This window comes from Rhamphochromis longiceps, linkage group LG17 (genome assembly GCF_057381845.1).
Source record: "Rhamphochromis longiceps isolate RC_006_pf linkage group LG17, R_longiceps_female_GT1.1, whole genome shotgun sequence".
NCBI classification, from domain to species: Eukaryota; Metazoa; Chordata; class Actinopteri; order Cichliformes; family Cichlidae; genus Rhamphochromis; species Rhamphochromis longiceps.
Window position 1 is genome coordinate 14,512,671 of NC_140573.1, and position 23,735 is coordinate 14,536,405.

The following is a 23,735-nucleotide window of genomic DNA, read 5'->3' on the forward strand; positions in this document are numbered from 1 at the left end:
AATGTAGACTGGTGCCGGGAGGCGGCATGCTTACTCAACATTCCCAGGAGGAGAAAAGGTTAAAAACATTGTCAGTGATCGATTTTAGCTGCGAGGCACTGTAGTTGTAAAGCTGGAAACGAGCACTTTCACTTTTGCGCACCAGCAGTAATGAAGTAGAGGGGGAGCTGTTCAACCGCCAATGCTGAAACACTGATCCTACAGGGTCCAACATACAGCTCAGCACTAGGACAAGGAATTAGATTGTAGATAAAAGTAAGAACAAACAAACAAACAAACAAACAAACAAACAAACAAACAAACAAACAAACAAACAAACAAACAAACAAACAAACAAACAAACAAACAAACAAACCAAAAACACATCCTTAAGCCTTAAATATATATAAGGGTATTTATTAATATGGTTCCATGAAAAATTATCTTTTGTGAAGCTGTGTTTGCTGTTTGTCCAGTTCACAGCACAACAACACTGCTAAATCTTTGTGTGGAGGACGCAGTGTTCACCAAACAATAAGCGTGGAGTAGAACAAAGGTCCTGACCTATCAGAAGTAACACACTCAGGAAAAGAATGTTACTGCACCTTTAGATGTATAAACAGCTCATCACTGAGGAGGTACTTGCGGGGTATTCTTGTGGTTTATACCACACCGGACCAGTCTCTAACCACAACTTTTGAGTACTTTTCCCTGTATATTAATGCATCAGCATAACAACGAGATGAAGGTGCAGAATAAGTACAGGATTCCCCTTTATTTAAATAGGAAACCTGTTTGGAAAAATACATTTACCTTTATAGAAGTTTTTCCTAACCTTTCCAGCTCATGGCCTTTGCAATGTCTAATGAACTTGTTCATGACTTGTTCAACCAAAGAGCAATCTTTTTTTTTCTGTTTTCATATTAGAGATCCGAGGGTGTAAAATCACCCGCTAATCTGGGAAAATTGAATTTCCTGTTAATCATTCCTCACACATCAAATTTATCTTCTGTCTCAACCCCTTAATTGGAAGCCATCGTGCTAAAGCTGTTTGGTTATAACCGGACTAAAGCAGTTTTTGTTTAAGAGGTTGTAATTTGCTGGTCACAGAACAGAGAATGTATCACTCGTGCAGCTGTGCTGGGTTACACATGTCTGAGCTTTCACCTCTGACCCTATCGAGAATCAAAGACATGGACTGACTACAAATTAGGTGTCGGATGGGATCGATAACCTCTATCAATAATGCACTTTGTCTGCCAGCCATTCCTCTGTAGAGCTTTTGATGCTTACCTGACATTAATTTTTTAATCCTGTGTTGACCTTCATGTCTGCCATTGAATCTGTCCCATGCAGTATGCACAGCAGACACACACGTCGTCTTCAAAACAGCATCTGGATGCTGCCAGCTTTGTTTGGCATGTCTGTTCTTGTCTGTGCAGCTGGTGGCCAACGCCGTGCTCTTTACCAGTGTCAACTTGTCAGGGGTGTTTGTGAGGATTTTCACTGAACGCACCCAGAGGAAAGTTTTCCTGCAGGCCCGCGACTGCATCGAGGAGCGACTGAGGCTGGAGGATGAAAACGAGAAGCAGGTGAGGCGGCACACACGGACGCACCGGTGTTCAGAAAACAGCGGCCACACGTTTTAGCTCATCTTGCGTATGTTCATAAAAACCTTTGCAGTCTTTGAAGAGTTTTTTGTTGTTGTTTTTTTTCCTTTCTTTTTTTTCATGAAGGTTTCAGGTGCCAATGTATTCTCACAGCCTGCCCACGGGCACGCAGTAACTATGACAGCAGCTATTTAAGGAAAGAACAATTACTGTGGCACATGCACCAGCGCCACCATCCACCCCCTCTGCATACACCTACATGGATTTAACTGTGGAACCATCAGGCAACTTTAACACACCAGAAACACTCTCTTTTGCACAGCACCCTCCCCACCCACCATGGGCACGAAACCCACTGATTTATAGAGTATTGATTGTCTCGTGTACAGTACAAAATATGCCCGAATATGAATCTCACCTTTGCTATAGCAAACATTTGCAAGTGCACGTGCACACTTAGCACCTGTGCTTTGTAGATTAGATGATGATATGCTGTGTTTTCCTCAGCAGTAACAGCCTCCCTTCTGACAGGTAATTACACAAGCAGATTGCTTTCATGGCCTTCCTACTCCAATAAAGGTCACATTTTATCTGACTGAGAGAAAGATGTGCAGAACCCTGATTTGGATCTATCAACAGACAGCAACCAGGCTTCTGCTGATGTGCTCATGAGCAAAACATCTCAGGCTTGAATATCTCCCATCACGTGGGTCAAATGAGCGTTTGCTTTCAGGTGGTTCTACGAGTTGCACTGACTCTTGAACATGTGTGGACTACACACTGCACTTCTTGTGCGGTGAATTGATTTCCCCGTTCAATAGTGAAGCTTCCTCTTCCTTCCCACAAGCCGGGAGAGGCAGAATATTTAATTTGCCAGTGACTGCAACAAAGCAGTCCTGACACAAGGTCCACTCGTGAGAATTGTCTGAAGCTTTCTGCTCTATCCCGCAGCCTTCATCAATCTTCATGAGTGGGCTCAGTTGTCAAGGAGATGGATCTGTTGTAGGAACCCAATATCTGTTATGGCTTCATCCATTGAGCACTGAAAAGCATTGGAGTTCATTTTTGACTTTGGAAATTGTCAGGTAATGACAGATTAGACCATCATCATTATTATTATATTTACTGTACACTCCATGATATCAGTGAAAGTGTGAGACATTGATGGGCCATGAAAAAACAAAACAAAAACAAAACAAGCAAACAAAAAAAAAGTAATTTGAGTTGGGATGAGCACCAACCTCGAGTGTGAGAAAGTGAGAAACTGCAGTTCCTGGCATGACCACTTGGGGCTGATTCTAAAAGGAGGTCAATCACAATAGATTCCCATTTTAAAACTGCTGGAAACTACAGAATTTAAAAGCATTCATAATAACTGTACAGAGGCTTTCTTTGTCCATCCGGATTCTGGTAAGAATTATTGGTGTGGCTGCTTTAATTGACAGGTAAACTGCAAACCATAGCTGTCTGTTAGGCTTCATCACTGCTAATCCACTCCGTGAAGTGGACCTCTGTGCTGTGTTTGTGATGCTCCTGCTTTTAGGAGCATTTTAAATCGAAGTGTCTGATAAATAATATTGACTTTCATGTCATACAGAAAATAGAAAAAGTGTTTGCTTCAGTTTTGAATGACATTTAAGGATTTTATGTTATTTAGCACTAATTAAAAGATATAGAATGTGTGTCTGAGCATTGCACGTCTACAGTCTATGAATGCAGCTTTCTAACAAGGCTTGCTAGCATGAGCTGATGGCTTACTGTAGCAAGTCATGTCAACATCAAGTCTTGAAACTGCAGAGTGACGAATGCCTATTAATGAACACCATCCCAATAGCTTTTTCTAATCTGAAGACTTTGAAATATTTGGTTCAGTGTTTTTGGTGTCAAAAATATTTTGTTTTTTTAAACCCAGAAGTGATCCTAATACACAAGTGTCGAACTTCAGGCCTCGAGGGCCGGTGTCCTGCAGGATTTAGATGTGTCCTTGATCCAAAACAGCTGATTTAAATGGCTAAATTACCTCCTCAACATGTCTTGCAGTTCAACAGAGGCCTGGTAATGAACTAATCATTTGATTCAGGTGTGTTGACCCAGGGTGATATCAAAAACCTGCAGGACACCGGCCCTCGAGGCCCGGAGTTCGACACCCCTGTCCTAATGTGATGATAAGGTAGATTTCTTGAATTATCAGGTAATGCTGAAAAAACTTGGTTAGATAGGTGGTGACATACTACACCTGTTAATTATTGTTAAGAAACACAAAAATATCACACTGTAAATTCACTCAAAACACAGCAAGCAGACCTTGATGTAGCTGAGATGGCACCCTGGCAGTCAGCAGCCAGCTTTCGATCAAAGCCATCGCACAACAAACAATATGAGGTTTTTAGCCTTAATTGAACTTGAATGGTTTTTAAAAATGTTTTAAAAAAGAAAAAAAGAAAACGCACAGTTGTCATGAAAGTAAAAATCTGATACAGACTACAAAAGTTTCTTGTACATTCTTTATTGATATTTTCACTTTCACCTTTTCTTTTTAAAGCTCTGGAAGTTTATGCATGCTAGATTCTGGTTTGAGAAAAAAAAGCCCAGAAAAGTTAACTTTGTTTTTGAGCAATGTAAAGTAAAATTTGCATTGAAATATTTCTAATAAGCCAATAACAGTTGTACTTCTTTCTGGCATTTCAAGAGTCAACTCCATCATTGCATCCACTTTGGAATCTAACAGGTGTCTTCCAGATAAGTGGAAGACATGAATAAATTATTATTTATTTAATCAATCAAATCAATTATTGTCTTACACATAAGTCAAATACATTAACAAAGCACGGAACAAAAAACGATTCAGACTGTTGTCATCATGATTTGCGCACCTTGCACACATGTAGAACAGGAAAGATGCGTGCACACACAAACACAGTGACAGACTCACACTCAGACTCCATAATGGAGAATGATGGCTGTTTTAAAAGCTGCTCTCCAGTATCTCTTTGTGTTATTCTCAGGTGAGGAGCAGTGATGTGAATGGAAGTATTATGTGAAAAAGAGTTGGAGGGAGACACGGGAGAGCCCTGGCTGCTTTTATAACCCTGCCACTCAACAGCTATTCACCATAGCTGCCTGATGATTCATTGTGCATTTACAACCGCTTGACATCCTGCTAGAGTTTCAAGCATACTTCATGCCGCTGCAACTGAGACTATTCACACAAACAAAAACAAATCTGCTTCTAGGTGTAAATGCCACTTTATGCCTGTGCTGAAAGGATGTTGTTGATGAAGTCATTAAATTAGCTTTCAAATGTTCTCTGGGCTCCATTCTAGACATACATGGGCATGCATATCTAGAAAGTATTGTACAATGGGAGAATTAGACAGAGAATTGGATGAAACTACCATACCATACTCAGATCTTTTTCAACCATGAATGAATTCATAGAAGAATGCTGGAAAAATAGTCATCCATAATAACCAAAAAATATTTCATTTGTGAAAGTCAGAAAATGAAACACGTAATAAGCAATGTTTGGGATTCTAACGGTATTGCAGCAAGCGCTGTTGCAAAGACACTACTTCACCAAACCAGGAAGGAAGGTTTTGTTACTTCCTTTGTTATGTTTATTACCAGTTGGGTGTCTGTTTTAAAGCCCCTTGAATCTCAAAGTGTTCTCTGCTGTGTAAATGCTTTTTCTATATTAAGACTTGCTTATTTTTTATTTTTTTTTCTCTTCAAGCCTTGCCATAATGGTCCATTTGATTCACCTTTTATTGTTTATTTTATTTTCACTTGCTGAATACGGGACAGACTTGACTGGGGAAAGAAGGGGAGAAAGAAAGAGGGAAAGAGAAACAGCTGAGAAGAGGGACGGGGGAGAAGGGCAAAAAACAAAAACCAACAGAATGGGCAGAAAAAAAGAAAAGAAAATGCATATATCAATCACCTGGATCACCTGTTGAGAAAGAAAAAAGAAAACAAGCAGAAGAGAACAAGAGTAATAGAATAAACAACATCACAATGATATATGGGAATATGACAGTAAATACTAAATATTAAACATTATTGTGCAGCACATAAGATCAACAGAACACAGTGTGCTTTGAGGTAGGAGCCAAAAAGGGTGTAGTTTGTGGGTGTGATCACCCGTGTGTACACCTGTGAGCATGGACGCGCTTGTTTTTTTAAAAAGGTTCCTTCATGTAATGATCTGCTAGAGGGTGTGTGTGTGTGTGTGTGTGTGTGTGTGTGGGGGGGGGGGGGGGGGGGGGCATGAAGCAGGTATGGAGGAGATCAAAACTCCAGACATCCAGAGGCCCCCAGAACACAAGAGACCAAGGAAGACCAACAGAGGGGCAGCCGCGCCACTGTCCCAGAAAGAGCTGAGGAGAGTCCCAGATGAGGGCTCACTCAGCAGCCGCGGAGCAGAAGCCAGGGGGAGTTGCAGTGACGCGCCCGTGAGCTCCGCCGGCAGCCAGCCGTGCCTGAGAAACTGCTACTATCTGCCACGACAAACAACTACTTTAGCTTAGGTGGATAAGCTAGCCACTAGGCTAACATCTATGATTTTTAAACCCCTTAGCCTTAGCTGTGGGCTAATTAAGTGGCTAAGTGACTAGCTTACTAACCTACACTCAGCCACCATTCCAGGTTTGGCTGCACTGTAAAAGTAGCCTGTCAGCAAGGCTACTTTTTGGACATACATTAAATCTGATATGTGCATGGGAAAATTTGAGTCTGGTGAAATACTGGTGGCAGTACTCAAAGAAAGATTTATTAAGGTTTTTCAGTCACATGACCACTAAACATGTGATGATAACTTGTCTGCCATTTTGCACATGTGACAATGTGGAGTCAAGTGAATTAGGCACACAGAAAAGTCTGTAACCACCTGGTAACTACTGGTAATGAGGGAAAAACCTTTAGCAAAAAAAAGTTTTTGCTAAAGGTTGATGGAAGCTGGTGTGTAACTGTTTGCTAAACTGCCATTCATGCAAGCCTAGAGATTGGTCGCTGATCCTTTGGCAGCTGCTGCATTCTTGGGATAATGTGTATTCCCTGATTGGTTGCCAAAAAGCCTCCTTGTGATTGTTTTTTTTGCTCGCAGATATCTGCAACTGCAATACAAAATGACTTATTATGCTTGAATACAAAAATACACTTTATATCCTTCTCTCCTCTTTTAACCCTTTCTTCTTCAGGAGCGTCTACTAATGAGCCTACTGCCCAGGAATGTTGCCATGGAGATGAAGGAGGACTTCCTGAAGCCGCCTGAGAGGATCTTTCATAAGATCTACATCCAACGTCATGACAATGTCAGGTATGGGGGTGTCATGACAACTGTGGACCACAGACGTGTGCGGAGCGACTGGAGTGTTTTGATCCAGGTGTCACTGGTTGTGACGTCAAGGTCAAGAATAGAAGCAGAGCAATTAAGATTAGCCATTAACGCAGATGCAATCAGGCAGCATAAAGGTTACAGGGGGCAATGCAGAGTGCTGTTGCCACCATAAACAGATTAAAAATAATTGTCTTTCCTGCCTCACATACATATTGCAGATACAAAAAATTTGCTTTAAAAACAGATATTTTCGATACTTTAAACATTAAGTGTAACAGATTAAAACCTGAGCTTTTTTTTATTAGAAGCCCTGGTGAGATCATTTGATGAGGGCACATACTGGAACATCTTTATGACTCTAAATCAAAAGTTCCTTTAACAGTTAGACACAAGTTTATTTACAGTCATGTAAAAAAGGACGTTTTCACAGGATTTTTATACAGTCCTATAAAAAACTAAGCACACCCCATGTGCTTAGCTTGTACAACCATCTTTAGCAGCAATAAATTGAATGACTTGATCTTTTACTGTATGACTTCATCAATCTCTCACATTGTTTTGTAGGACTTTTGGCCCACTGTTCCTCACAACATTATTTCAGCTCACAGAGGTTTAGAGGCATTTGTTTATGCGCACCTCTTCTAATGTCCAGCTACAGAATTTCAGTCAGGTTGACGTCTGGACTTTGACTGAGCCATTGCAAAACCTTGATTATTTTCTTTTTCAGTCTTTTGTTGCATTAGTCAATTTTAGCCAGGCTTTAGCTGTCAGACAGATGGCTTGTCTTGGTCCTGTAGTTTCAAAAAAGGCCAAATCATCACCTCTCCTCACCACCATGTTTTAAAATTGGTACTTTGGTCTTATTTTGGCCTCTTGTTCTCCTACAACATTAAATATGCTAAATGAGCGTGTAGAGTCGGACATATAGTCCTTGCATATTTTGCATTTTCTCTAAACTATGCAAAGTCTGATGATGAATTTGCTGGTATTTCCACTTTTGTTTGTGGCATTGTATTTATACCCACCTGAATGCTCCAGCAAATGAACAAACCCCCTGGTTTTATAGACGTGGCACACAACACTTGACTGCTACTTACCCTCTTAATTCCTGGCAGTAAAAATGCACTCAGTTTTTCACAGGTCTGGTTAGAATCCTGTGGAAATGTCCTTTTCACATGACTGTGGCTTGTTAAATTGCAATTTCAACACAGAAAAGTTTGAGAAAGCAGACTTGGTCAAACTTAACATTAAGTGATCAAACAGAGTATCTCCAGCTCCCATCGCATTTTTGTTGCTTATTTGTAGCTCATTTTCGAGCTGTTTAGTTTCACACTCACTGGTTTCATGGGATCATTTTCAGCATCAGCAAGCAGCTGTTTCATTTGTAAAGGAGCCCTAAAATCTACTGTTTCAATGGGAAAATACTGTTAGCAGCTATCTGTCGAACACAGCGGTCCCATCGAGCAACTAAAAGAGCTAGATGCTAGAGTGAGGTAATGATTAAGTTTGCACCCTATCGCACCAAAGGAGACAAAATGACAGATGAAATACTTCAGTTTCAAAACTCACTAACAAAAGGTGTTGCAATTAAGAGGCAGTAGATCTCCAGTGCAAGAATGTTTCTTATACAAACAGTGTTAAAACTCAAGCAAGATAATAACGGGCATGACTGTAAAATGGATAAAGAACAAAACAGACGAAGTTAAACATAATGGTGAGTGTGCATCAGTATAGAAGTTTTCTATTGAGTTATTTGTCGCTATGCAGTCATGTTGTAAATCCATTATATGAAAAGTACAACCAATAGCTGGACTCAAGTATAGTGAATATGATCAACGATTTCTCTTGCCTATCTCCAAACCTTTTCATCTCTATAAAAGTGGAGTTGAAGCATACGATTGCCCCCTCGAATGCCATCAGTGAACTTGTCGTCCATTTCTAATTGTAAGTGGCATCTATCGGAGACTCCCATTTGACAGCCTTTTGCAAAGGACTGCAAGCTAACTGAAGTTCAAATATTTTTAACTTGTGTCAATGTGAATTTAACAGGAATGAATGTCCACAACATCATGACAAATCCCCAGCATCCTAGGCCTATTACAGCATGACTTAGGGCGTTTTCATACCTGCGGTGTTTAGTCCGTTGAAATCGAACTTTGATTCGTTTTCCTACTTAGTGTGGTTCACTTGTCCAGGTGTGAACACAGTAATCACACTTGGATTTGGACCAAAACAACTGCGTCGAGACCCTTTGGAAAAGGTAGTCCAGACAAACTCGAGAGCAGTTTATTTGTCTGACTAACAGGTGTACCTTGCAAGCTTGAGCTAAAAAACGTCCAGTAACCACGTATGCTTTGTGTTCTTAATGCAGGCAAGTACCATAGACATGGGCTAGCAACTAGCTGTGCCAGTTGTAATTGTCCATGTTCTACAAGTCCAGAACATAATACTTTCTTCCTGTATTTACTTTTGTTGCTTCTGCCCAATGAGCAGACTTAACACTCTCACGTGGTTTGTAGGGAATCATTTTCATTTGCTTGGAGTTCAGTTGGATTTTTCTCTGTGTGAAAACAAATAAACTGATCAATTGATCTGGATTAAAGCAATTGAAGTATAGGTGTGAAAATGCCCTGAGGAATGGTTCAGCTTCACCTGATCCAGTCCAAACTATAAGTTTCAAACATCTGGAATTTTTTTTTTTTAACTTTATCTGAGACATATAGTAAGTTAATTAAACATCTTTTGGGCTCATTGACTGTTGGCTGTGCAGAAAAAACAATAATCTGAGCAGAGTTTGATTTGAACATTTTATGATTTTTTTTACATTTTGTAATTTACATCATTAATAAGTAATCTACTCATCAAGCAGCTAATATTTACAGGTGAATTTTTAAAGCTATTGGATGGGCCAGCTCTAATGCGCTTGTAATGAAAAATGTGTGTGAGAACTTGGCTTGACTTTGAGCTGATTACATTCCAACGAGGCAGTAAAAAGAATAGGAGAGCTGTATTAGTGCTGCTGAGGGTAGGAGTCGAGGACTAGGTAGCATATCAACAGCACTCCTGTCAAGAGACAATCCTCCCCACTCTCTTCTTGCTCATACTGTCTGCCTGTCTGTCTGCTCGGCTCCCACACTCACTCACATCTCAGGAACATCGCCGCCTGTTCACCAGCCTCTACTGGCACTCAGCCAAACATCATGGGGCTGTGCTCAGCGAGCATGCTCCCGCTCGTCTCTGGGGAGCTGCTGGAAACACATACACACATAAACACATGGCAGTAAAAAAAGAAAAAGAAAAAAAAAAAACACCTCCATGTTCCAGAGCAGAGACATACAGCCCCCCAGATTTGGTCCGCCTTTTGATGTGACCCTGAGAACGTTTGATCATACACCTATTTAGCTCCGGCACCACTGCCACCTTCTCCTCTCTACCCCACTGCCCCCAACACACATCAGCACGATCTGCAGCACAGCACCATTCAAAGATAAATGGCACAACGGAGCGCTTCTGTCGAGCGGCAGTCGTGATCCGAGCTTTGCATACATCAGACTCCTCAAGAACTATAGTGTACTGCCAAAAAAAGAGTGCAGCTACTCAGTCACGATGCAGAAAATAGGCCTTCCTCATGCTATCGAGCTTTCACTCATTTTAGTGACTGAGGGGAATGTGTGTGCGCCTGTGTAACAAAAAACATTTTGTCATCGTGTAATTGGTCTGGTGTGTAGTCTTATTTGTTCTGTGACTGTTTTTGTAGCCGTTTAACAACATTTGAGAAAACACAGAAACTAGAGCACTGGTCATTTGTTTATATAAAATGGATAATCTGTGGTCCATTTTATCCCTAGTGGTCAGGTTTGGTGTTCCTCTTCACTGAACCTCCCCTCCCTCATCCAGAACATTGCTTAGCAACTACAGTCTGTCAAGGTTTACCCACAGGTTGAACAGGAATGCCCAAGATTACTAACATGAATGGCCTGGTTCTTCCAGAGATCTCTTCCTGTTTAAACCGAGTTCTTTTTCCCTACTATTGCCAAGCGCCTGCTCATTAGGGTTTTCTCTCTAATATTGCATTTTTCACTGATGATGACATGGTTTACACTAAGATTATTGACTCTGCTTTATTTATTTCATCTGGGAAGGTTTGATTTCCAGCAAATCTAGCAAAAAGTAATGAGACAGATGCAATGATGTAGTGCTGAAAACAAATTAGTTCTGACTAGGAAAAACTGTGAAAATTGTCAACTTGAATTTGCTGTACCAGGGATTAGTGCTGTCACTGACATTATACAGAGCCAGGAGTGGAAACAGGGGACCTCGTTATTTGAAGTTTGACATGTTTCATATGACGATGCAGGAACAGTAAATGTATGATAGAAATTAAGACTAATCTTACAGGTCTCCTTAGAAATTAGTCAACAGAAGCATTTGAAAAAGAAAAAAACTATTTTAATCAACTCTTGCAGCTAAAATTAGCTCAGTCTGCTAAATGATATGCAAGCAGCTGTTGTTTGACTGTAAACTAGAAGCCTGATTATGCCTACCTCTGTCTTAAATCAAACTACAATCTGCCACTGTAAAAGGTATCACAAAAGAATAGAAGGCCTAACACATGTAGCATAATATCCTTATTACTACTTAAAAACCTCACAGGCTGGAGGTTATGGGGAAAACATGTGTCATTATTTCTCAAGCGGTATCTATAAAAGTAAACCTAGGCCATTATGATCAGCTCCACACAGCACAAGCCGGCTCTGATCCCTATACTCCACCGAGAGCAGTGATTTTCCACTGAGTCAATAAGATCCATAACACCTTGTTTTGCTGCCATCTGGCCTGCCTCTGAGCAAATGAATGAGGGGCTAAGTAGCTTTCAACACCTTCCTCCACCCCACTTCAGCAGCTAGCCAGAAGCAGGCAATTTAGCTCCGTAATTGATTTAGTGTTTGGCCTAAAAGATGCTTTCACTTATCAGAGATTGGATTATAGTATTTGCTGTTTGCTCACTATTAGTCAATTTGTCGCTCCTGTGTGATCTGTTGGTATTGTTTTGTTAAAGAAAAACATTGCTCTGTACAGTTAACATATCCCATCCTTGCTTGTTGAGTGTATTTTTTTTACTGAATTGAGAACCACAACATGTTTGGTTGATGGTGAACAGGAGGGAGAGCAGGAGGAATCAAAATCAGCTGTCATCGTGAACTGAGCGCTTCACTTTAGATTAAAATCTCTTTTTCATTCTGTCTCGACAGCATCCTGTTTGCAGACATTGTGGGTTTCACCAGCTTGGCTTCTCAGTGTACAGCTCAGGAACTGGTCAAGCTGCTCAATGAACTCTTTGGGAAGTTTGATGAACTGGCTACAGTAAGTCCTCTCCCTTTCCTCTCTGGCTACTATCTATACTTAATTAATAGCAAAGACCATGAAAATCACATTAAGCCTGTGTAAAGGATGGAATTGTGATTTAACACAGGTGTTATTCTAGAAGGGAAACACTCCTCAAAAATGAACGGAGCAGTGGAGCAGCCAAGGGAATGCACTGAATTAAAAACTGTGTCACTAAAATATAATTTATTATACAAAACAGTTAAAAATGCAAAAGCAATTAAAACAACCCTGGCCAGGGAAAACTCACAATAAAAATCAATAAAACAAAAAAATTAAAAGTCCAGTGGCATCCGCCACGGTGTAAAAGTCACTAAAAGTTAAAAATCCAGCCAATCGGAGAAGAAGGGAAAACCCGGCGGCGTCCTCGCCGTCCTATCAGTGTTTCCGCTCCGGGGTTTTGGAAGAGAGGGGCAGCGACAGTCACTATTCTTATTAATGGCTACGGTTATTGTAGTTGGATAAGTCGTGAGACTTACCCCAGATGGGCAGAGCTCTTAACTCTGCCCGCCGCTTTCCTGTAGCACGCCAACCGGCACCAGCCCATCTCGCCGTGGGAGTTAGGGCGCTGTCCCTCTGGCCACTGATTCCCCACCGTGATCTGGCCTCCAGTTATTCCAGCAGCAGAACAGCTCCCTCCGCTTCTCTGCTCGCTGGCGTCGTCTTGCTCTCCCACGTCCTGCACGCCAACCTTTACCAGCCCCGTCTGGGCTTGTTGCCGCCGCCGCCTGATACAGTTCACTCCACCATTTTTGCCTCCTCGTCTCCCATCCCTCTTATTGGGCTCCTCCAATGAATACCATAAAAACATGCAATAAAATCCATAAAAATAAAACACTGTACAATATTAAAATATTAAAAAAGTAAAACACAGCAAAACATGCACAATAAAAAACCCTAGGTAACTTGTCTCTTTCCACCCCGTGACACCTGTTCTCAGGATACAAGAGCAGTTGATTGAGATTAAATACCAATTGCTGGCTGTAAATTCTTCCATTCTCAGAATTCCACTTTGTCAGATTCAAATGTCCGAGTTTCACTAATATGGTAGCCACTTGTTGATATTGGTGTGTCACCGAAGATACATCATCAAATAGTCATCTATTTACACAGCTAGCAAAAGAGGTGCTAGAAATGCATTTGATCTTATTAACTGAAAACTGTAACTCAGTTACCCTGAGCACTTACACATTATGCAGTAAATTACAATTTACAATTGTCATTACAATACCTAGCAGTGAAAGCAACAGCAGTTTAACAAGCAGCAAGGAGCACAATTGGAAGGGATTTATGGATAACTATTTTATCCTTTCATGTGCACTCAGCATTATAGAAAACCCAACCCCTAAAAGCACCAAGATGAAAAATCCCCCACAAAAAATAAATTAAATGCTTTACTCAAAAAGCTAAAGGAAAAAATTGGGGGAAAAAACACATGCTGGATATCTAACCCATGTGGACTGCGTAATGTGTTAGGTTTAAAAGGATGGAAATAATAATTGAATAATTCATCATCTTGATTATCAATCTGCAGAGAGCTGAATTCAAAGACACCAGTGATGGACCAAAACATAATGTCCCAGAGATTGGTGCAGGTTTCATTGCCATGCACCATGAGGAACCCAGGACCCACTGCAGCAGTGTGGGGTCTGAAACCGGGTCCAAGTTATCATCCTGATACACTCAAAAAAATAATTCATTGGATGAACTTAATTTCATCTTGCCACCTATATTCCATCTAAACAAATCATGTTAAATCAATCCATCTTGATTGTGTTGAAACAACACAATCAAGATGGATTGATTTAACATATTTAGTGTTGAAACAACACTAAATATGTTTGTAAGTGTAACATAATTTAAACATTAACATTCAGTTAATTTGATTTTTATTCAGTTAACATGTTTGTACCAAGTTAGTCTAATTAAATTAATTTAAATTCATGTTATATTGTTTAAACACTTTGGCACATCAAAAGTCAGTCTTGTTACATGAACTAGTAAAATGTTTGTTTCACCAATGTTAATCTTGTTGAATGAACAAATGTAATTTATGTCTGTAGTACTTACACCAATCATGTTTCAGTTAGTGTTTGTATTGCTTATGTAAACATTACTTTTAATTAAATTAATGAAACATACATAAATGATAACTTGCAAAACCATCTTTTATTTTGCTTGAACATTCTTAAAACAGTTGGCAGGATCCCAGTTCAGCCTAGCTTTCTCCCCTTTAACGATCTCATACCAAGACCACAGAACTTCCAGATCAAGACATGCTGACTGAAAGAAAAAATACAATAAAATAACCCTAACCCTAATAATAAAAATGAAATAAGTCTGTTGAATAGTTTGCAGACAAAAAATATTATCCCCAAAGCAACTTTCGTAAAATGTAGTAAAATATGCATTGCAAACAACAATATGAATTTTAACACAATTTAAAGCTCAGACATAACATTCAACATTACTATAATATTACAACATTACTATGTTGCTTGCATACATTAGTCCTCCATTTAATCAGGCTGTATCCATTAATAGTGACTTTATGCTATTTAACGTGTGGAGAAAACATTCAATTTTGAGCATAACTGCTCCACTCAAACAATTTGTGAAAACCAGTGTGCATTTGCCTTTGTAACAATTGCCATCTGGCAAAAATCAGTGTTTACACTTCAAGTGTATAAGACTTTAAGTTATGGACGAACAATCTTTGTGTAATAGCCACAGAGCAAACCACATAGTTTATATGAACATTTTATAACTTACAATTTTAAATTTTAAAACAGTAAACACATATTTGCATTGCAGAAACCTTGAAAAAAAAAATATCTGGCTTGCATGAGTCCGTTTCAAGCTCATTCACCCCATTAGCTTGTTTTTTAGGAACTGTGCCTTGGATGACAACCTCTGTCCATCCAGCTTCATGATAATCTTTTGCAAGACTTCAAAAGTGCATTTGAGCTCCGGTGGGTAGCTTAGGTTCAGACAGTATATCAGTCCAAATAACAGAGCACAAGCAATTGCAATGCTCCTCAAACCAGTGAGAACCTCCACGCCTTCAATCAGGACACCGATGTTCTCTGGGTCATCTCCAGGCTCCGCACCCTCCTGATGTATGACATACACTCCCATCACAGTTTGTTCCATGGCTTCAGTGTTGGCCTCAGTGTTCTGTGACGTAAAATATAATAATACATTTGTTTGAGTCTACATATGAAAAAAAAAAAAAAAAAGGCATTCAGCAATCAGCGTGAATATGCTGATATATTTACTAAATTCTATGTCTCTGGTTTCACACCTCAGAAATTTGACATGAAACAAAACAAGGACCAATTGCAATATCTTTTATTCACACGTGGTGTCACATTTTACCATTTCATATATCGAAATTACCCATAACTCCTGGAGCAAATTACATAACACAGAACAACTTGTGAATGTAACTGACCGTATATTCCTTCATAAGTTTCTCATGGTCTTCATTCAGGTAGACACACAAGGACTTCAGGATGCATGCTCGTCTTGTATGTATTGTGTCATCCTAAGAAAAAAGGGAATCCATAATGACAATATTTAACTTTTAGGCAGCAGTTTGAAAAAGGAATACTTAGTTTGGAAGAGTCCAAAAGGCCACATGGTAAATAGACTGGTTCTTATATAGCGTTTTTCTACTCAGAGCACTCAAAGCTGCCTTTATACAACAATTCATTCACCCAATCACTTTTTCTAAACTGTTTAAATGGCCTGTATTTATATAGCACTTTACTAGTCCCTAAGGACCCCAAAGCGCTTTACATATCCAGTCATCCACCCATTCACACACTGGTGATGGTAAGCTACATTGTAGCCACAGCCACCCTGGGGCGCACTGACAGAGGTCGAGGCTGTCGAACACTGGCGCCACCGGGTTTAGTGCTTACTGTCTAACATTCATACACATTCACACTCCGATGAATGCATCGGTGAACAACTTGGGGTTAGTATCTTACCCAAGGATATTTGGCATGCACACTGGAGGAGCTTGGGACCAACCCGCCAAGCTTCTGATTAGTAGCTGACCTGCTCTACCACCTGAGCTACAGCCACCTCAAAACATCTGTCTAAACCAAATCAGACACAAAATGAGGCAACACTAATGTTTTTTTTGGGGTTTTTTTCCCCATTTTGATCAAAATTAACCATACGATTTTATCAATTACTTATTAATATAAGACTGATGCTTATATAATTTGTATAAAATATGAAAACCTCTTAGGACTTTTGCCTACCATATGTATAGATATCTTTGCTCATAAAATTGCCAGATTATGGGCATAAAAAGTTCTTAAGCACAGATCTAACCCACCTTGGAGATGGCCACCATGATGTGTCTCATTTTTCTGCCAGCCACCCCACCTTTGCCTCGAAAGAGCTCCATCATGCGTGGAGTGTACAAGTCTAGCTCATAAAAGAATTTAGATAGCAGCGGTACTGTCGATATGCGCAGGAATTCCTTGTCAATCTGAAAAACATGAACAATGCACTTATAATATGCACCAGAGGAAGGACATACCAGGAATTATTAGCTGTTTTATCACTATGTTATGTCAATATTAGTGAAGCAAGAAATAACTGGTCAACCATAAACACACTCTAAAAGTTAGACATATAGGACATGCACCTCTTTCTCGGTGAACAGAGCTGGCCATCTGCTTTTAAAATCTGCAATAAAGGGCTGTCCTTGAATAACTTCTTGCCTTCTGTACGAAAAAGTCTTCTGCATTTTCATTGTCACTATATTGTCATTGTTTCTCTTCTGAACCTCTGAAAGCAGTGCAATTCTCTCTTTTTCCAGGCTGTCAGTGGTTTCTCCTTTTGGATACTGCGGACAGTAATTGACTTCTGCTCTTCTAGGCTTTTTCACATTCAATGCTGCCTTACTTTTGTCTTGGGCCTTGTTCTTTAGTGAATTTACCAACACCTCAGCATAGCCCAGGCCTCTCAGTTTGGTCCGGACATTGGCCATTTTATACTTGAGGCTAATTTTCCAACCATAACAGCCATTAAAGGATCCCTGCTCCCTCAGACAAGGATGCTGTTTGACAAGGGCTTCTGCAACTTCATTCAGGTCATTGTCAGTTGGATAGACTTTAAATTTTATTATTTCTTCAGCCAGCCTTTCTAAAAGGTGGGATTTCAGTTTTGGTGAGGGGGTCAAATGAGTTCCACCAGCAATGAACTCAGCATTGGCCTTTTCAAGTTGCAGTTCAGCCTCATAGCTGAAATGAGGGACTGAAGACACTTGGCCACACTGACAGTCTTGTAGACAGTGATGAACCTGACGATGAAACGGGCCTTGTATTGTCTGTGTCTGAAGAGCTTGAAAAGGAATGTGTTGGACTTCGCACTGGTTGACATGTCACTCCATCTTCTGTAAAACTTTGCAACTGCACACTATCCAAGTATACAACCTTTAAAGTTGCTTTATCATTAATTTCAGAGATCGCAGTCAGATTTACAAAATCATTTCCGAAATCAGGATCTTGATATTGAAGACGAAAATCCTGTTGCACTCCAAAATTTGTCTTTATTTCCTGACACAATTCCTCAATGGAGTCTGATATCCCAGCTGGTAAAATTAGTTTCCTGGCATCATCTTCTCCGAGAATGATCCTCAGTCTTATGGGCTGGGGCATCATGCTGACCTGGACAAATATCAAATATTTAAAAAAATAAATAAAGATGTACTCATTGACTATTGTGCGAGTGTGTGTAACAAATTCTAATGTCAACGATAATTTGATGATGTCACCTTGGCCTCGAGGAATTTTTTTACTGGAGAAGTGAATAGTGCATTTTCCAGATTTGTCTTGCATTCTTCTAATTAATGACAATTCTTGCATAAGATGCTTAAAAGAAATCTACTCTCAATAAATTAAGTAGCAATTGGTCTGCAAAGTATGATGTATTATTTACTGTGCCAGGTGATATAGGGGGAAAATACTTACAAACATCACTCCTGTTTACCCTGCAAGTTAGTGTGTCTCTTCAGAGTAACCAGACGCAGGCCTCCCACTGAATAGGCAGCTAACGGGTAGTCATCGAGTAGTTCCCCATGCTCAATCAGAGACACCTCTCTCGCATGTGACATGTCAAGCTCAAAAGCTCTGAAGTGCTCTCGATACCAAGCAGAGAACTTTTTTACAAAAAAGTATATTCTGCCATGCAAAATAAAAATCTGCAGAATTTCTGCAAACTCTGGCAAACCAAATATTTGCCCATGAACAACTATCATTCCTGTGCTGTAGTTCATGCCATTGTATGACACGCTTTTTGTAATATGGACATCAGTTTCATCTGGTAATCTTTGCTTTATAGCTACTGCGATATCACTTTTCAGAACATCAATTGGTACTGATGAGCCAACATTTACCATTAAAGGTGTCTTATGGTCAGAAGAGTGCAAGTCAGAGGCAATCACGAGCTGATGTTTTTTGGCAAGTGTAACAGGTATGTTCTTAAAACAGTTTGTATGGCGAGCAATTTGTTTAAAAAAAACTATGTTTCGCCTCAAATCTCATTGTCCATTTGTGGACAAGAGGCCCAAAATGCCGAATCAGAGCAGGGTAGTGCTCCAAATAATGATGTTTAGGGAGAAGACTGTTGTTTGGAAAAAGTTCTTGGTATCTCTGGCGATGTTCACTGATTTTACACTCAAGGTAGGAAATCGACTCATCAGACTGGACAGGGGCTACAACAAGCTCCACAATGTCCTTCAGATCCAAAACAATATGCCATGCAGGTTCATCCTCTGGAACAAGTGGACCAATAATTAGAGGCAACAAACGAAGCAGAGACCAATTTTCATGTGCATTTCCACCAATATTTTTTTTTAATGAGAAAGTCTGGGGAATTGCATGAGGCCGGTTGGTTTTATCTGCCCATTTATACTCAAAATTTTGGATCAAGTTGTTAAGTTTTTCTAAGGTGAAATACTTTTTAGAGATTAAAAAAGAAAAACAATGCGCAAGCTCCACTGGTATTATGCCCTCTAGCAGATCATGTGCTACATCTGGAGGGTAGCCTGCAGTGACATGAAAATGGCTCAGATTCTTACTCAAAATACAATCTCGCTTAACTCCACAACAAGCACTTGCTGTTTCTTGTGCACGCTTCAAATGGAATTCATGAAGTTCCGGTGTTCTATGCTCAAAATCACCAGCAGTCACTGACTTTATTTCAGATTTTTTAGCTGTACAGAATCTGCATATGTATTCAGCAGAAAAACTTTCCACAAAACCTGCCAGCCCATGGGCTCCTAGGTTGTCAGCTATGACGCAGCTCACAGTTCCTTTAATACACTCGTTCAACTGACTGATGAACACACCATGTTGCTCCAAAGTTACCAGATCTCTCAAAAGTGGATCAAAGACTTTTTCAAACCCAAATGTCCTCAAATCTTCACTCTTGCAAAGGATTGCCAAATAAATGGATGAAAGGGCTGAATGAGAACCAGGTGGTAAATTGCCCAAGACCCAATATACACCACAAAGCTTGTGCTTTTTCCGTGAGGTCCCAAGAGGATTACAAACCTCAAAATCATCAATATAAAGGTTAATAGAAATTCTCAACTTCTCACCATCTAGAAAGCTATTTCTTTTATAATGCTCCCCATCTCGAAAAGATCTGTAAACCCTCTGATCACCATTCAGATTCTCTCTATTTTCTTGAGCTATTTGTTCTTCAATCACTCTATCCAGCAATTTATTGTGACTCAATATTTCCTGCAATAACTGTAATAAAGGGATGTACTGAAATGACTTCCTTTGGTCTATCGATAAAAAATACTCAACAGGCTCTACAACCCTAAAATTTTGTATGTAGTATAGTTTTCTTTTATAAGGAGTGGCAAGAGGGCCACACTTTCCCAATATTTTAGCCACAGGGTTAGAAACACATACAGAATTTGCAAGCTCTTCAATAACAGCCTGACTAATATGGAGGTTATGGCTCTTAAAAATTTCTGTAATTGTACGTTTTGTCAGAGGTACACTAGCTGAACTCAACAGAAAAACTAACTCCTCTAAGAACTCATCTAATCCTTTTGCTGGAACATGAAATATGTGTTCCAATTTCAACAATATTACTGCTAATTTCCGTTCAATTAGTTCGGGCTGATTTTCAACAGCACTATTATCACATTCTGTCACTGACTCACTTTCAAATTCACCATAGGATACATCTTCAGAACAGCTAGCCCTTACATTATCAGAGGACTCTATCACTTGAACTGGGTCCACACGTGTAACTACACTGGCTTTAAAATCTTTAAGTGTGTGTGGATGATGCTTCCTCTTTTTGTGTGTATAAAATGTATTGTAAATATTTGTCTTGAAAGGGCAACCAAGAAACACACAACTAACTGTCTCGTTACTTCGCAGATGTGTTCCAATATGGACAAAAAAATCTCTCTCAGAGAAGACGTCACTGCAGTCACATAACTCACATTTAAAAGTTACTGAACTTGAAGCTGTCTGTGTAAACTGAGATGAATGAGCTTTATAGACATGAGTGTTCAGTCCACTCCAAGTCTTAAATGTGCACGGACAATTAACATATATGCACAGATAATGTTGACCTATTCCGTAATGATGATGTAGTTTATAATGTTGAAGTAATTTGTACCTGCTGCTCTCTCTGGTAACACAATGCTTGCACTGCCACATACACGTCACTGATAAAAAATGAAATATGCATTAGAAAACGTCAAGGAGATTAAACTTCTGCATCATCCAAAAAAAATAAATAAATAACATAATAATAATAAGGCAAACATGAACTTACCATGTATTGTTGAGGAGGTGCATAAGAATCTCAGAGCATGGGAATGTGGCTTTATTTTGTGATGTATTTCTGGGGAGAGAAATTAATTAAAACAAAGTTATTACTCTGACAAATTTGTGTTAATATCTACATACTGTGAAATGTGAAGACTGTTACGGTGCGTACACACCGAACGCGATAGACGCGACCAGAGCTTCAGGTTTACATGTAAAGTCAATGGAGGAGCACGATGAAGCGCGACTGGGGGTCCAGCTAAACTTCGGAAGCAGATTTGCATTGAGAAAACGCTTTTCTGCCTACTTCACACGACTGACGCCTTTGAAGCGCGAAGTAAAATACGCACTGCAGTTTGTGTGGTGCATTTTGTGCATTCGCGCTTATCACGTCTACCGCTCGAGTTGGTAAAATCTGCGGGACAGCAGCTTCTCAAACTCGGCAAGGGACAGAAGGTGGTACAGCTGAAAGCGGCCGTCATCCAGACGGAGCTTCTGGAGCAAGTGGTGAAACTCACCAAACTGCTCACGCTTGTGGAAGACCTGATGGACCCAGGTACAGTGAGGACGTCCTTTAGGCACTGCTCTGCTCTCCACAGCAAATAGAGAAGGGAGACTCTTTCTTCAAACGCTAGATTGACAGCTGCCATTTTAATAACATACCGTCTGGCACTACTTCCTCCCAGATCTCTTCTTCATACGCGTGAAAATTGCATATAAACCTCGACCAGTTCATGCTGGACGCGCTTCGAGGTGCAAATGTGCACGAGATCAGCTAGGGGCATCTATCGCGTTCGGTGTGAACGCACCGTTAGTCAGCCTAATGCAGAGCACCAGAGAAACTATAACCCAAACAATTATCCACCTAAATCATTCTGAATTCAAAAATTAAGTGAATATATTACAAAAAAAGAAAATGCACATGCAATTATTGTGACAGATTTTATCTTACTCCTTGTTATTAACTCCCCTAAACGCTGGTTTAGTTGAATTAAACCTTTCATCAATCCAGTTAATGCGGTTGCCCGCGACTAAACTCCACTGACAAAAACAGGAATTTTAGATAGAGCATCATAAAACACTCATAAAATCACCAAAACCATGTCGGTCAGTCTTACCACTACTACCAACAATCACCAACTCCGGTTAAGCAGAAAGTAACCCTTCATTCATGGAGCTATATGCGAAGACGTTACGGCTCTACGCGGCTTTCCCGCTCTTCAAAGTTAGCTAACTCCAGAGAAGAAAAACAATCCTACCAACGCAGATAACCATGAAACACACCTCATTCAAAGTCGACAGAAACAAAAACAAAAAAACGAACTTACCAAAATAACCTCATCAGTTTTTGCTCTGTTGCAACAATTAGCGACTCCGGTTAAGTTTTTAAAAAAAACATTAAATTCACCGACTTACATTTGAAAAATGTTTGGGTCTACAACCTCCCTGCTATATATAAATCTCCACACTACACAGGTAAAAAATTTTAACTAATAGTATTTATCTCTCACTCCACTAACCTAAATAAATATATCAAGAAATATTACTTACCTCACTATCAGGTATGCCAAAGAAGTAACTCCACGTGCGCTCGTTAACTTCTCAACGGACCTTTCCGCATCCGGTGGGCGTGGAGCATGCGCAATACATGACGCTATCAGAGCCTTTGGTTTGATGGACCTCATTCTCATTGGATTGCCATGAACGAATTTAACTCATCAAAGTTTTCTTTGATTTATATTCAACAAAAAAGAATGAATCATTTAATGAGCATAAAAATGATTTCTTCATGTGATGTAAACATATTACTACTTTGTTAATCAAACACATGCCCTAGTTGATTTTTTTGAGTGTACCTAATGGCAGTCAGGGTGCTGTTACCTAGCCTGTTTGAGGTCTGTTGTTAGTCTTCTCAGCCCATCACTGACCCACCACCATAGCGGTCATACTGAATGATGATACAGACAGCTTAATGTTTTCCATGGCTTCTCCAGACTCCTTCACATCTGTCCATATGTGCTCAGGGTGAACCGATCTTCCTGTCTTTAGCCCCAAACATTTGCAGTAGATGAGCCTGTTTCTGCTGGAGGTTCCCTTCTGTTAAAAGCAAGTTTTTCCTTCCCACAGTTGCCAAGTGGGTCGTCTGATTGTTGAGGTTTTCTCTCTGTTATTGTAGGGTCTTTACCTTACAATATTAAGCACCTTTAGGCGACTGTTGTTTTTATTTCGTGCTATGCAAATGTAAATTTGAATTGAATGGAACTGAATTGAACCCTTGAAAAGCACACGGCATAAATGCTAACTGTGCCGGGCTGTGAGCACAGGGCCCACTAGAGGATGTCAGGCCCTCAGGCCACCCTCAAAAGTCTATTTCTGATTGAAACCTTCACATTCAGGTAATAGCATGTATTGATGTGGTATCCTGGTGAAATTGGACTACCTGTCCAACAATAAATTAATACCAAAGCAGCCGAAACCGATTAACAACCTCTCTGCTACTTCACTGACCTGATCGATATCCCTGAGGTTTAACTGAATTGATGCTATACTCTGATTAAAGAGTGTCCGTTTGATATTTTTCGAGCAGTATATTAATGTATTTTT

The 23,735-nt window shown here is 39.9% G+C and overlaps 2 protein-coding genes across 6 annotated transcripts in view; one reads left to right on the top strand and one right to left on the bottom strand.

The window, feature by feature from the left end:
• The window catches only part of LOC146649428 (adenylate cyclase type 1-like), a 74,231-nt gene that overhangs the window by 986 nt on the left and 49,510 nt on the right, over positions 1-23,735 (top strand). The window contains exons 2-4 of the mRNA XM_085387230.1: positions 1,422-1,571; positions 6,785-6,903; positions 12,177-12,288. Coding sequence (XP_085243356.1) covers positions 1,422-1,571; positions 6,785-6,903; positions 12,177-12,288 — 381 coding nt within the window. The remainder of the gene's footprint in view (positions 1-1,421; positions 1,572-6,784; positions 6,904-12,176; positions 12,289-23,735) is intronic.
• Positions 14,460-22,837, bottom strand: LOC146649429 (uncharacterized). Of its 5 annotated transcripts, XM_085387288.1 has the most exons (6): positions 22,683-22,815; positions 21,139-21,207; positions 20,980-21,028; positions 16,661-16,816; positions 15,764-15,856; positions 14,460-15,486 (listed from the first exon to the last, which is right to left on the bottom strand). In XM_085387288.1, exons 2-6 carry the CDS (start codon positions 21,159-21,161, stop codon positions 15,175-15,177), a joined length of 633 nt encoding a protein of 210 aa, XP_085243414.1. In that variant the 5' UTR covers positions 21,162-21,207; positions 22,683-22,815; the 3' UTR covers positions 14,460-15,174. The 5 variants fall into 5 exon arrangements, 3 of the variants coding, with proteins under 3 accessions (XP_085243414.1, XP_085243415.1, XP_085243413.1); XM_085387289.1 differs by lacking the exon at positions 16,661-16,816 and having other exon boundaries at positions 22,683-22,837; XM_085387287.1 differs by lacking the exons at positions 20,980-21,028; positions 21,139-21,207; positions 22,683-22,815 and adding an exon at positions 16,976-17,457.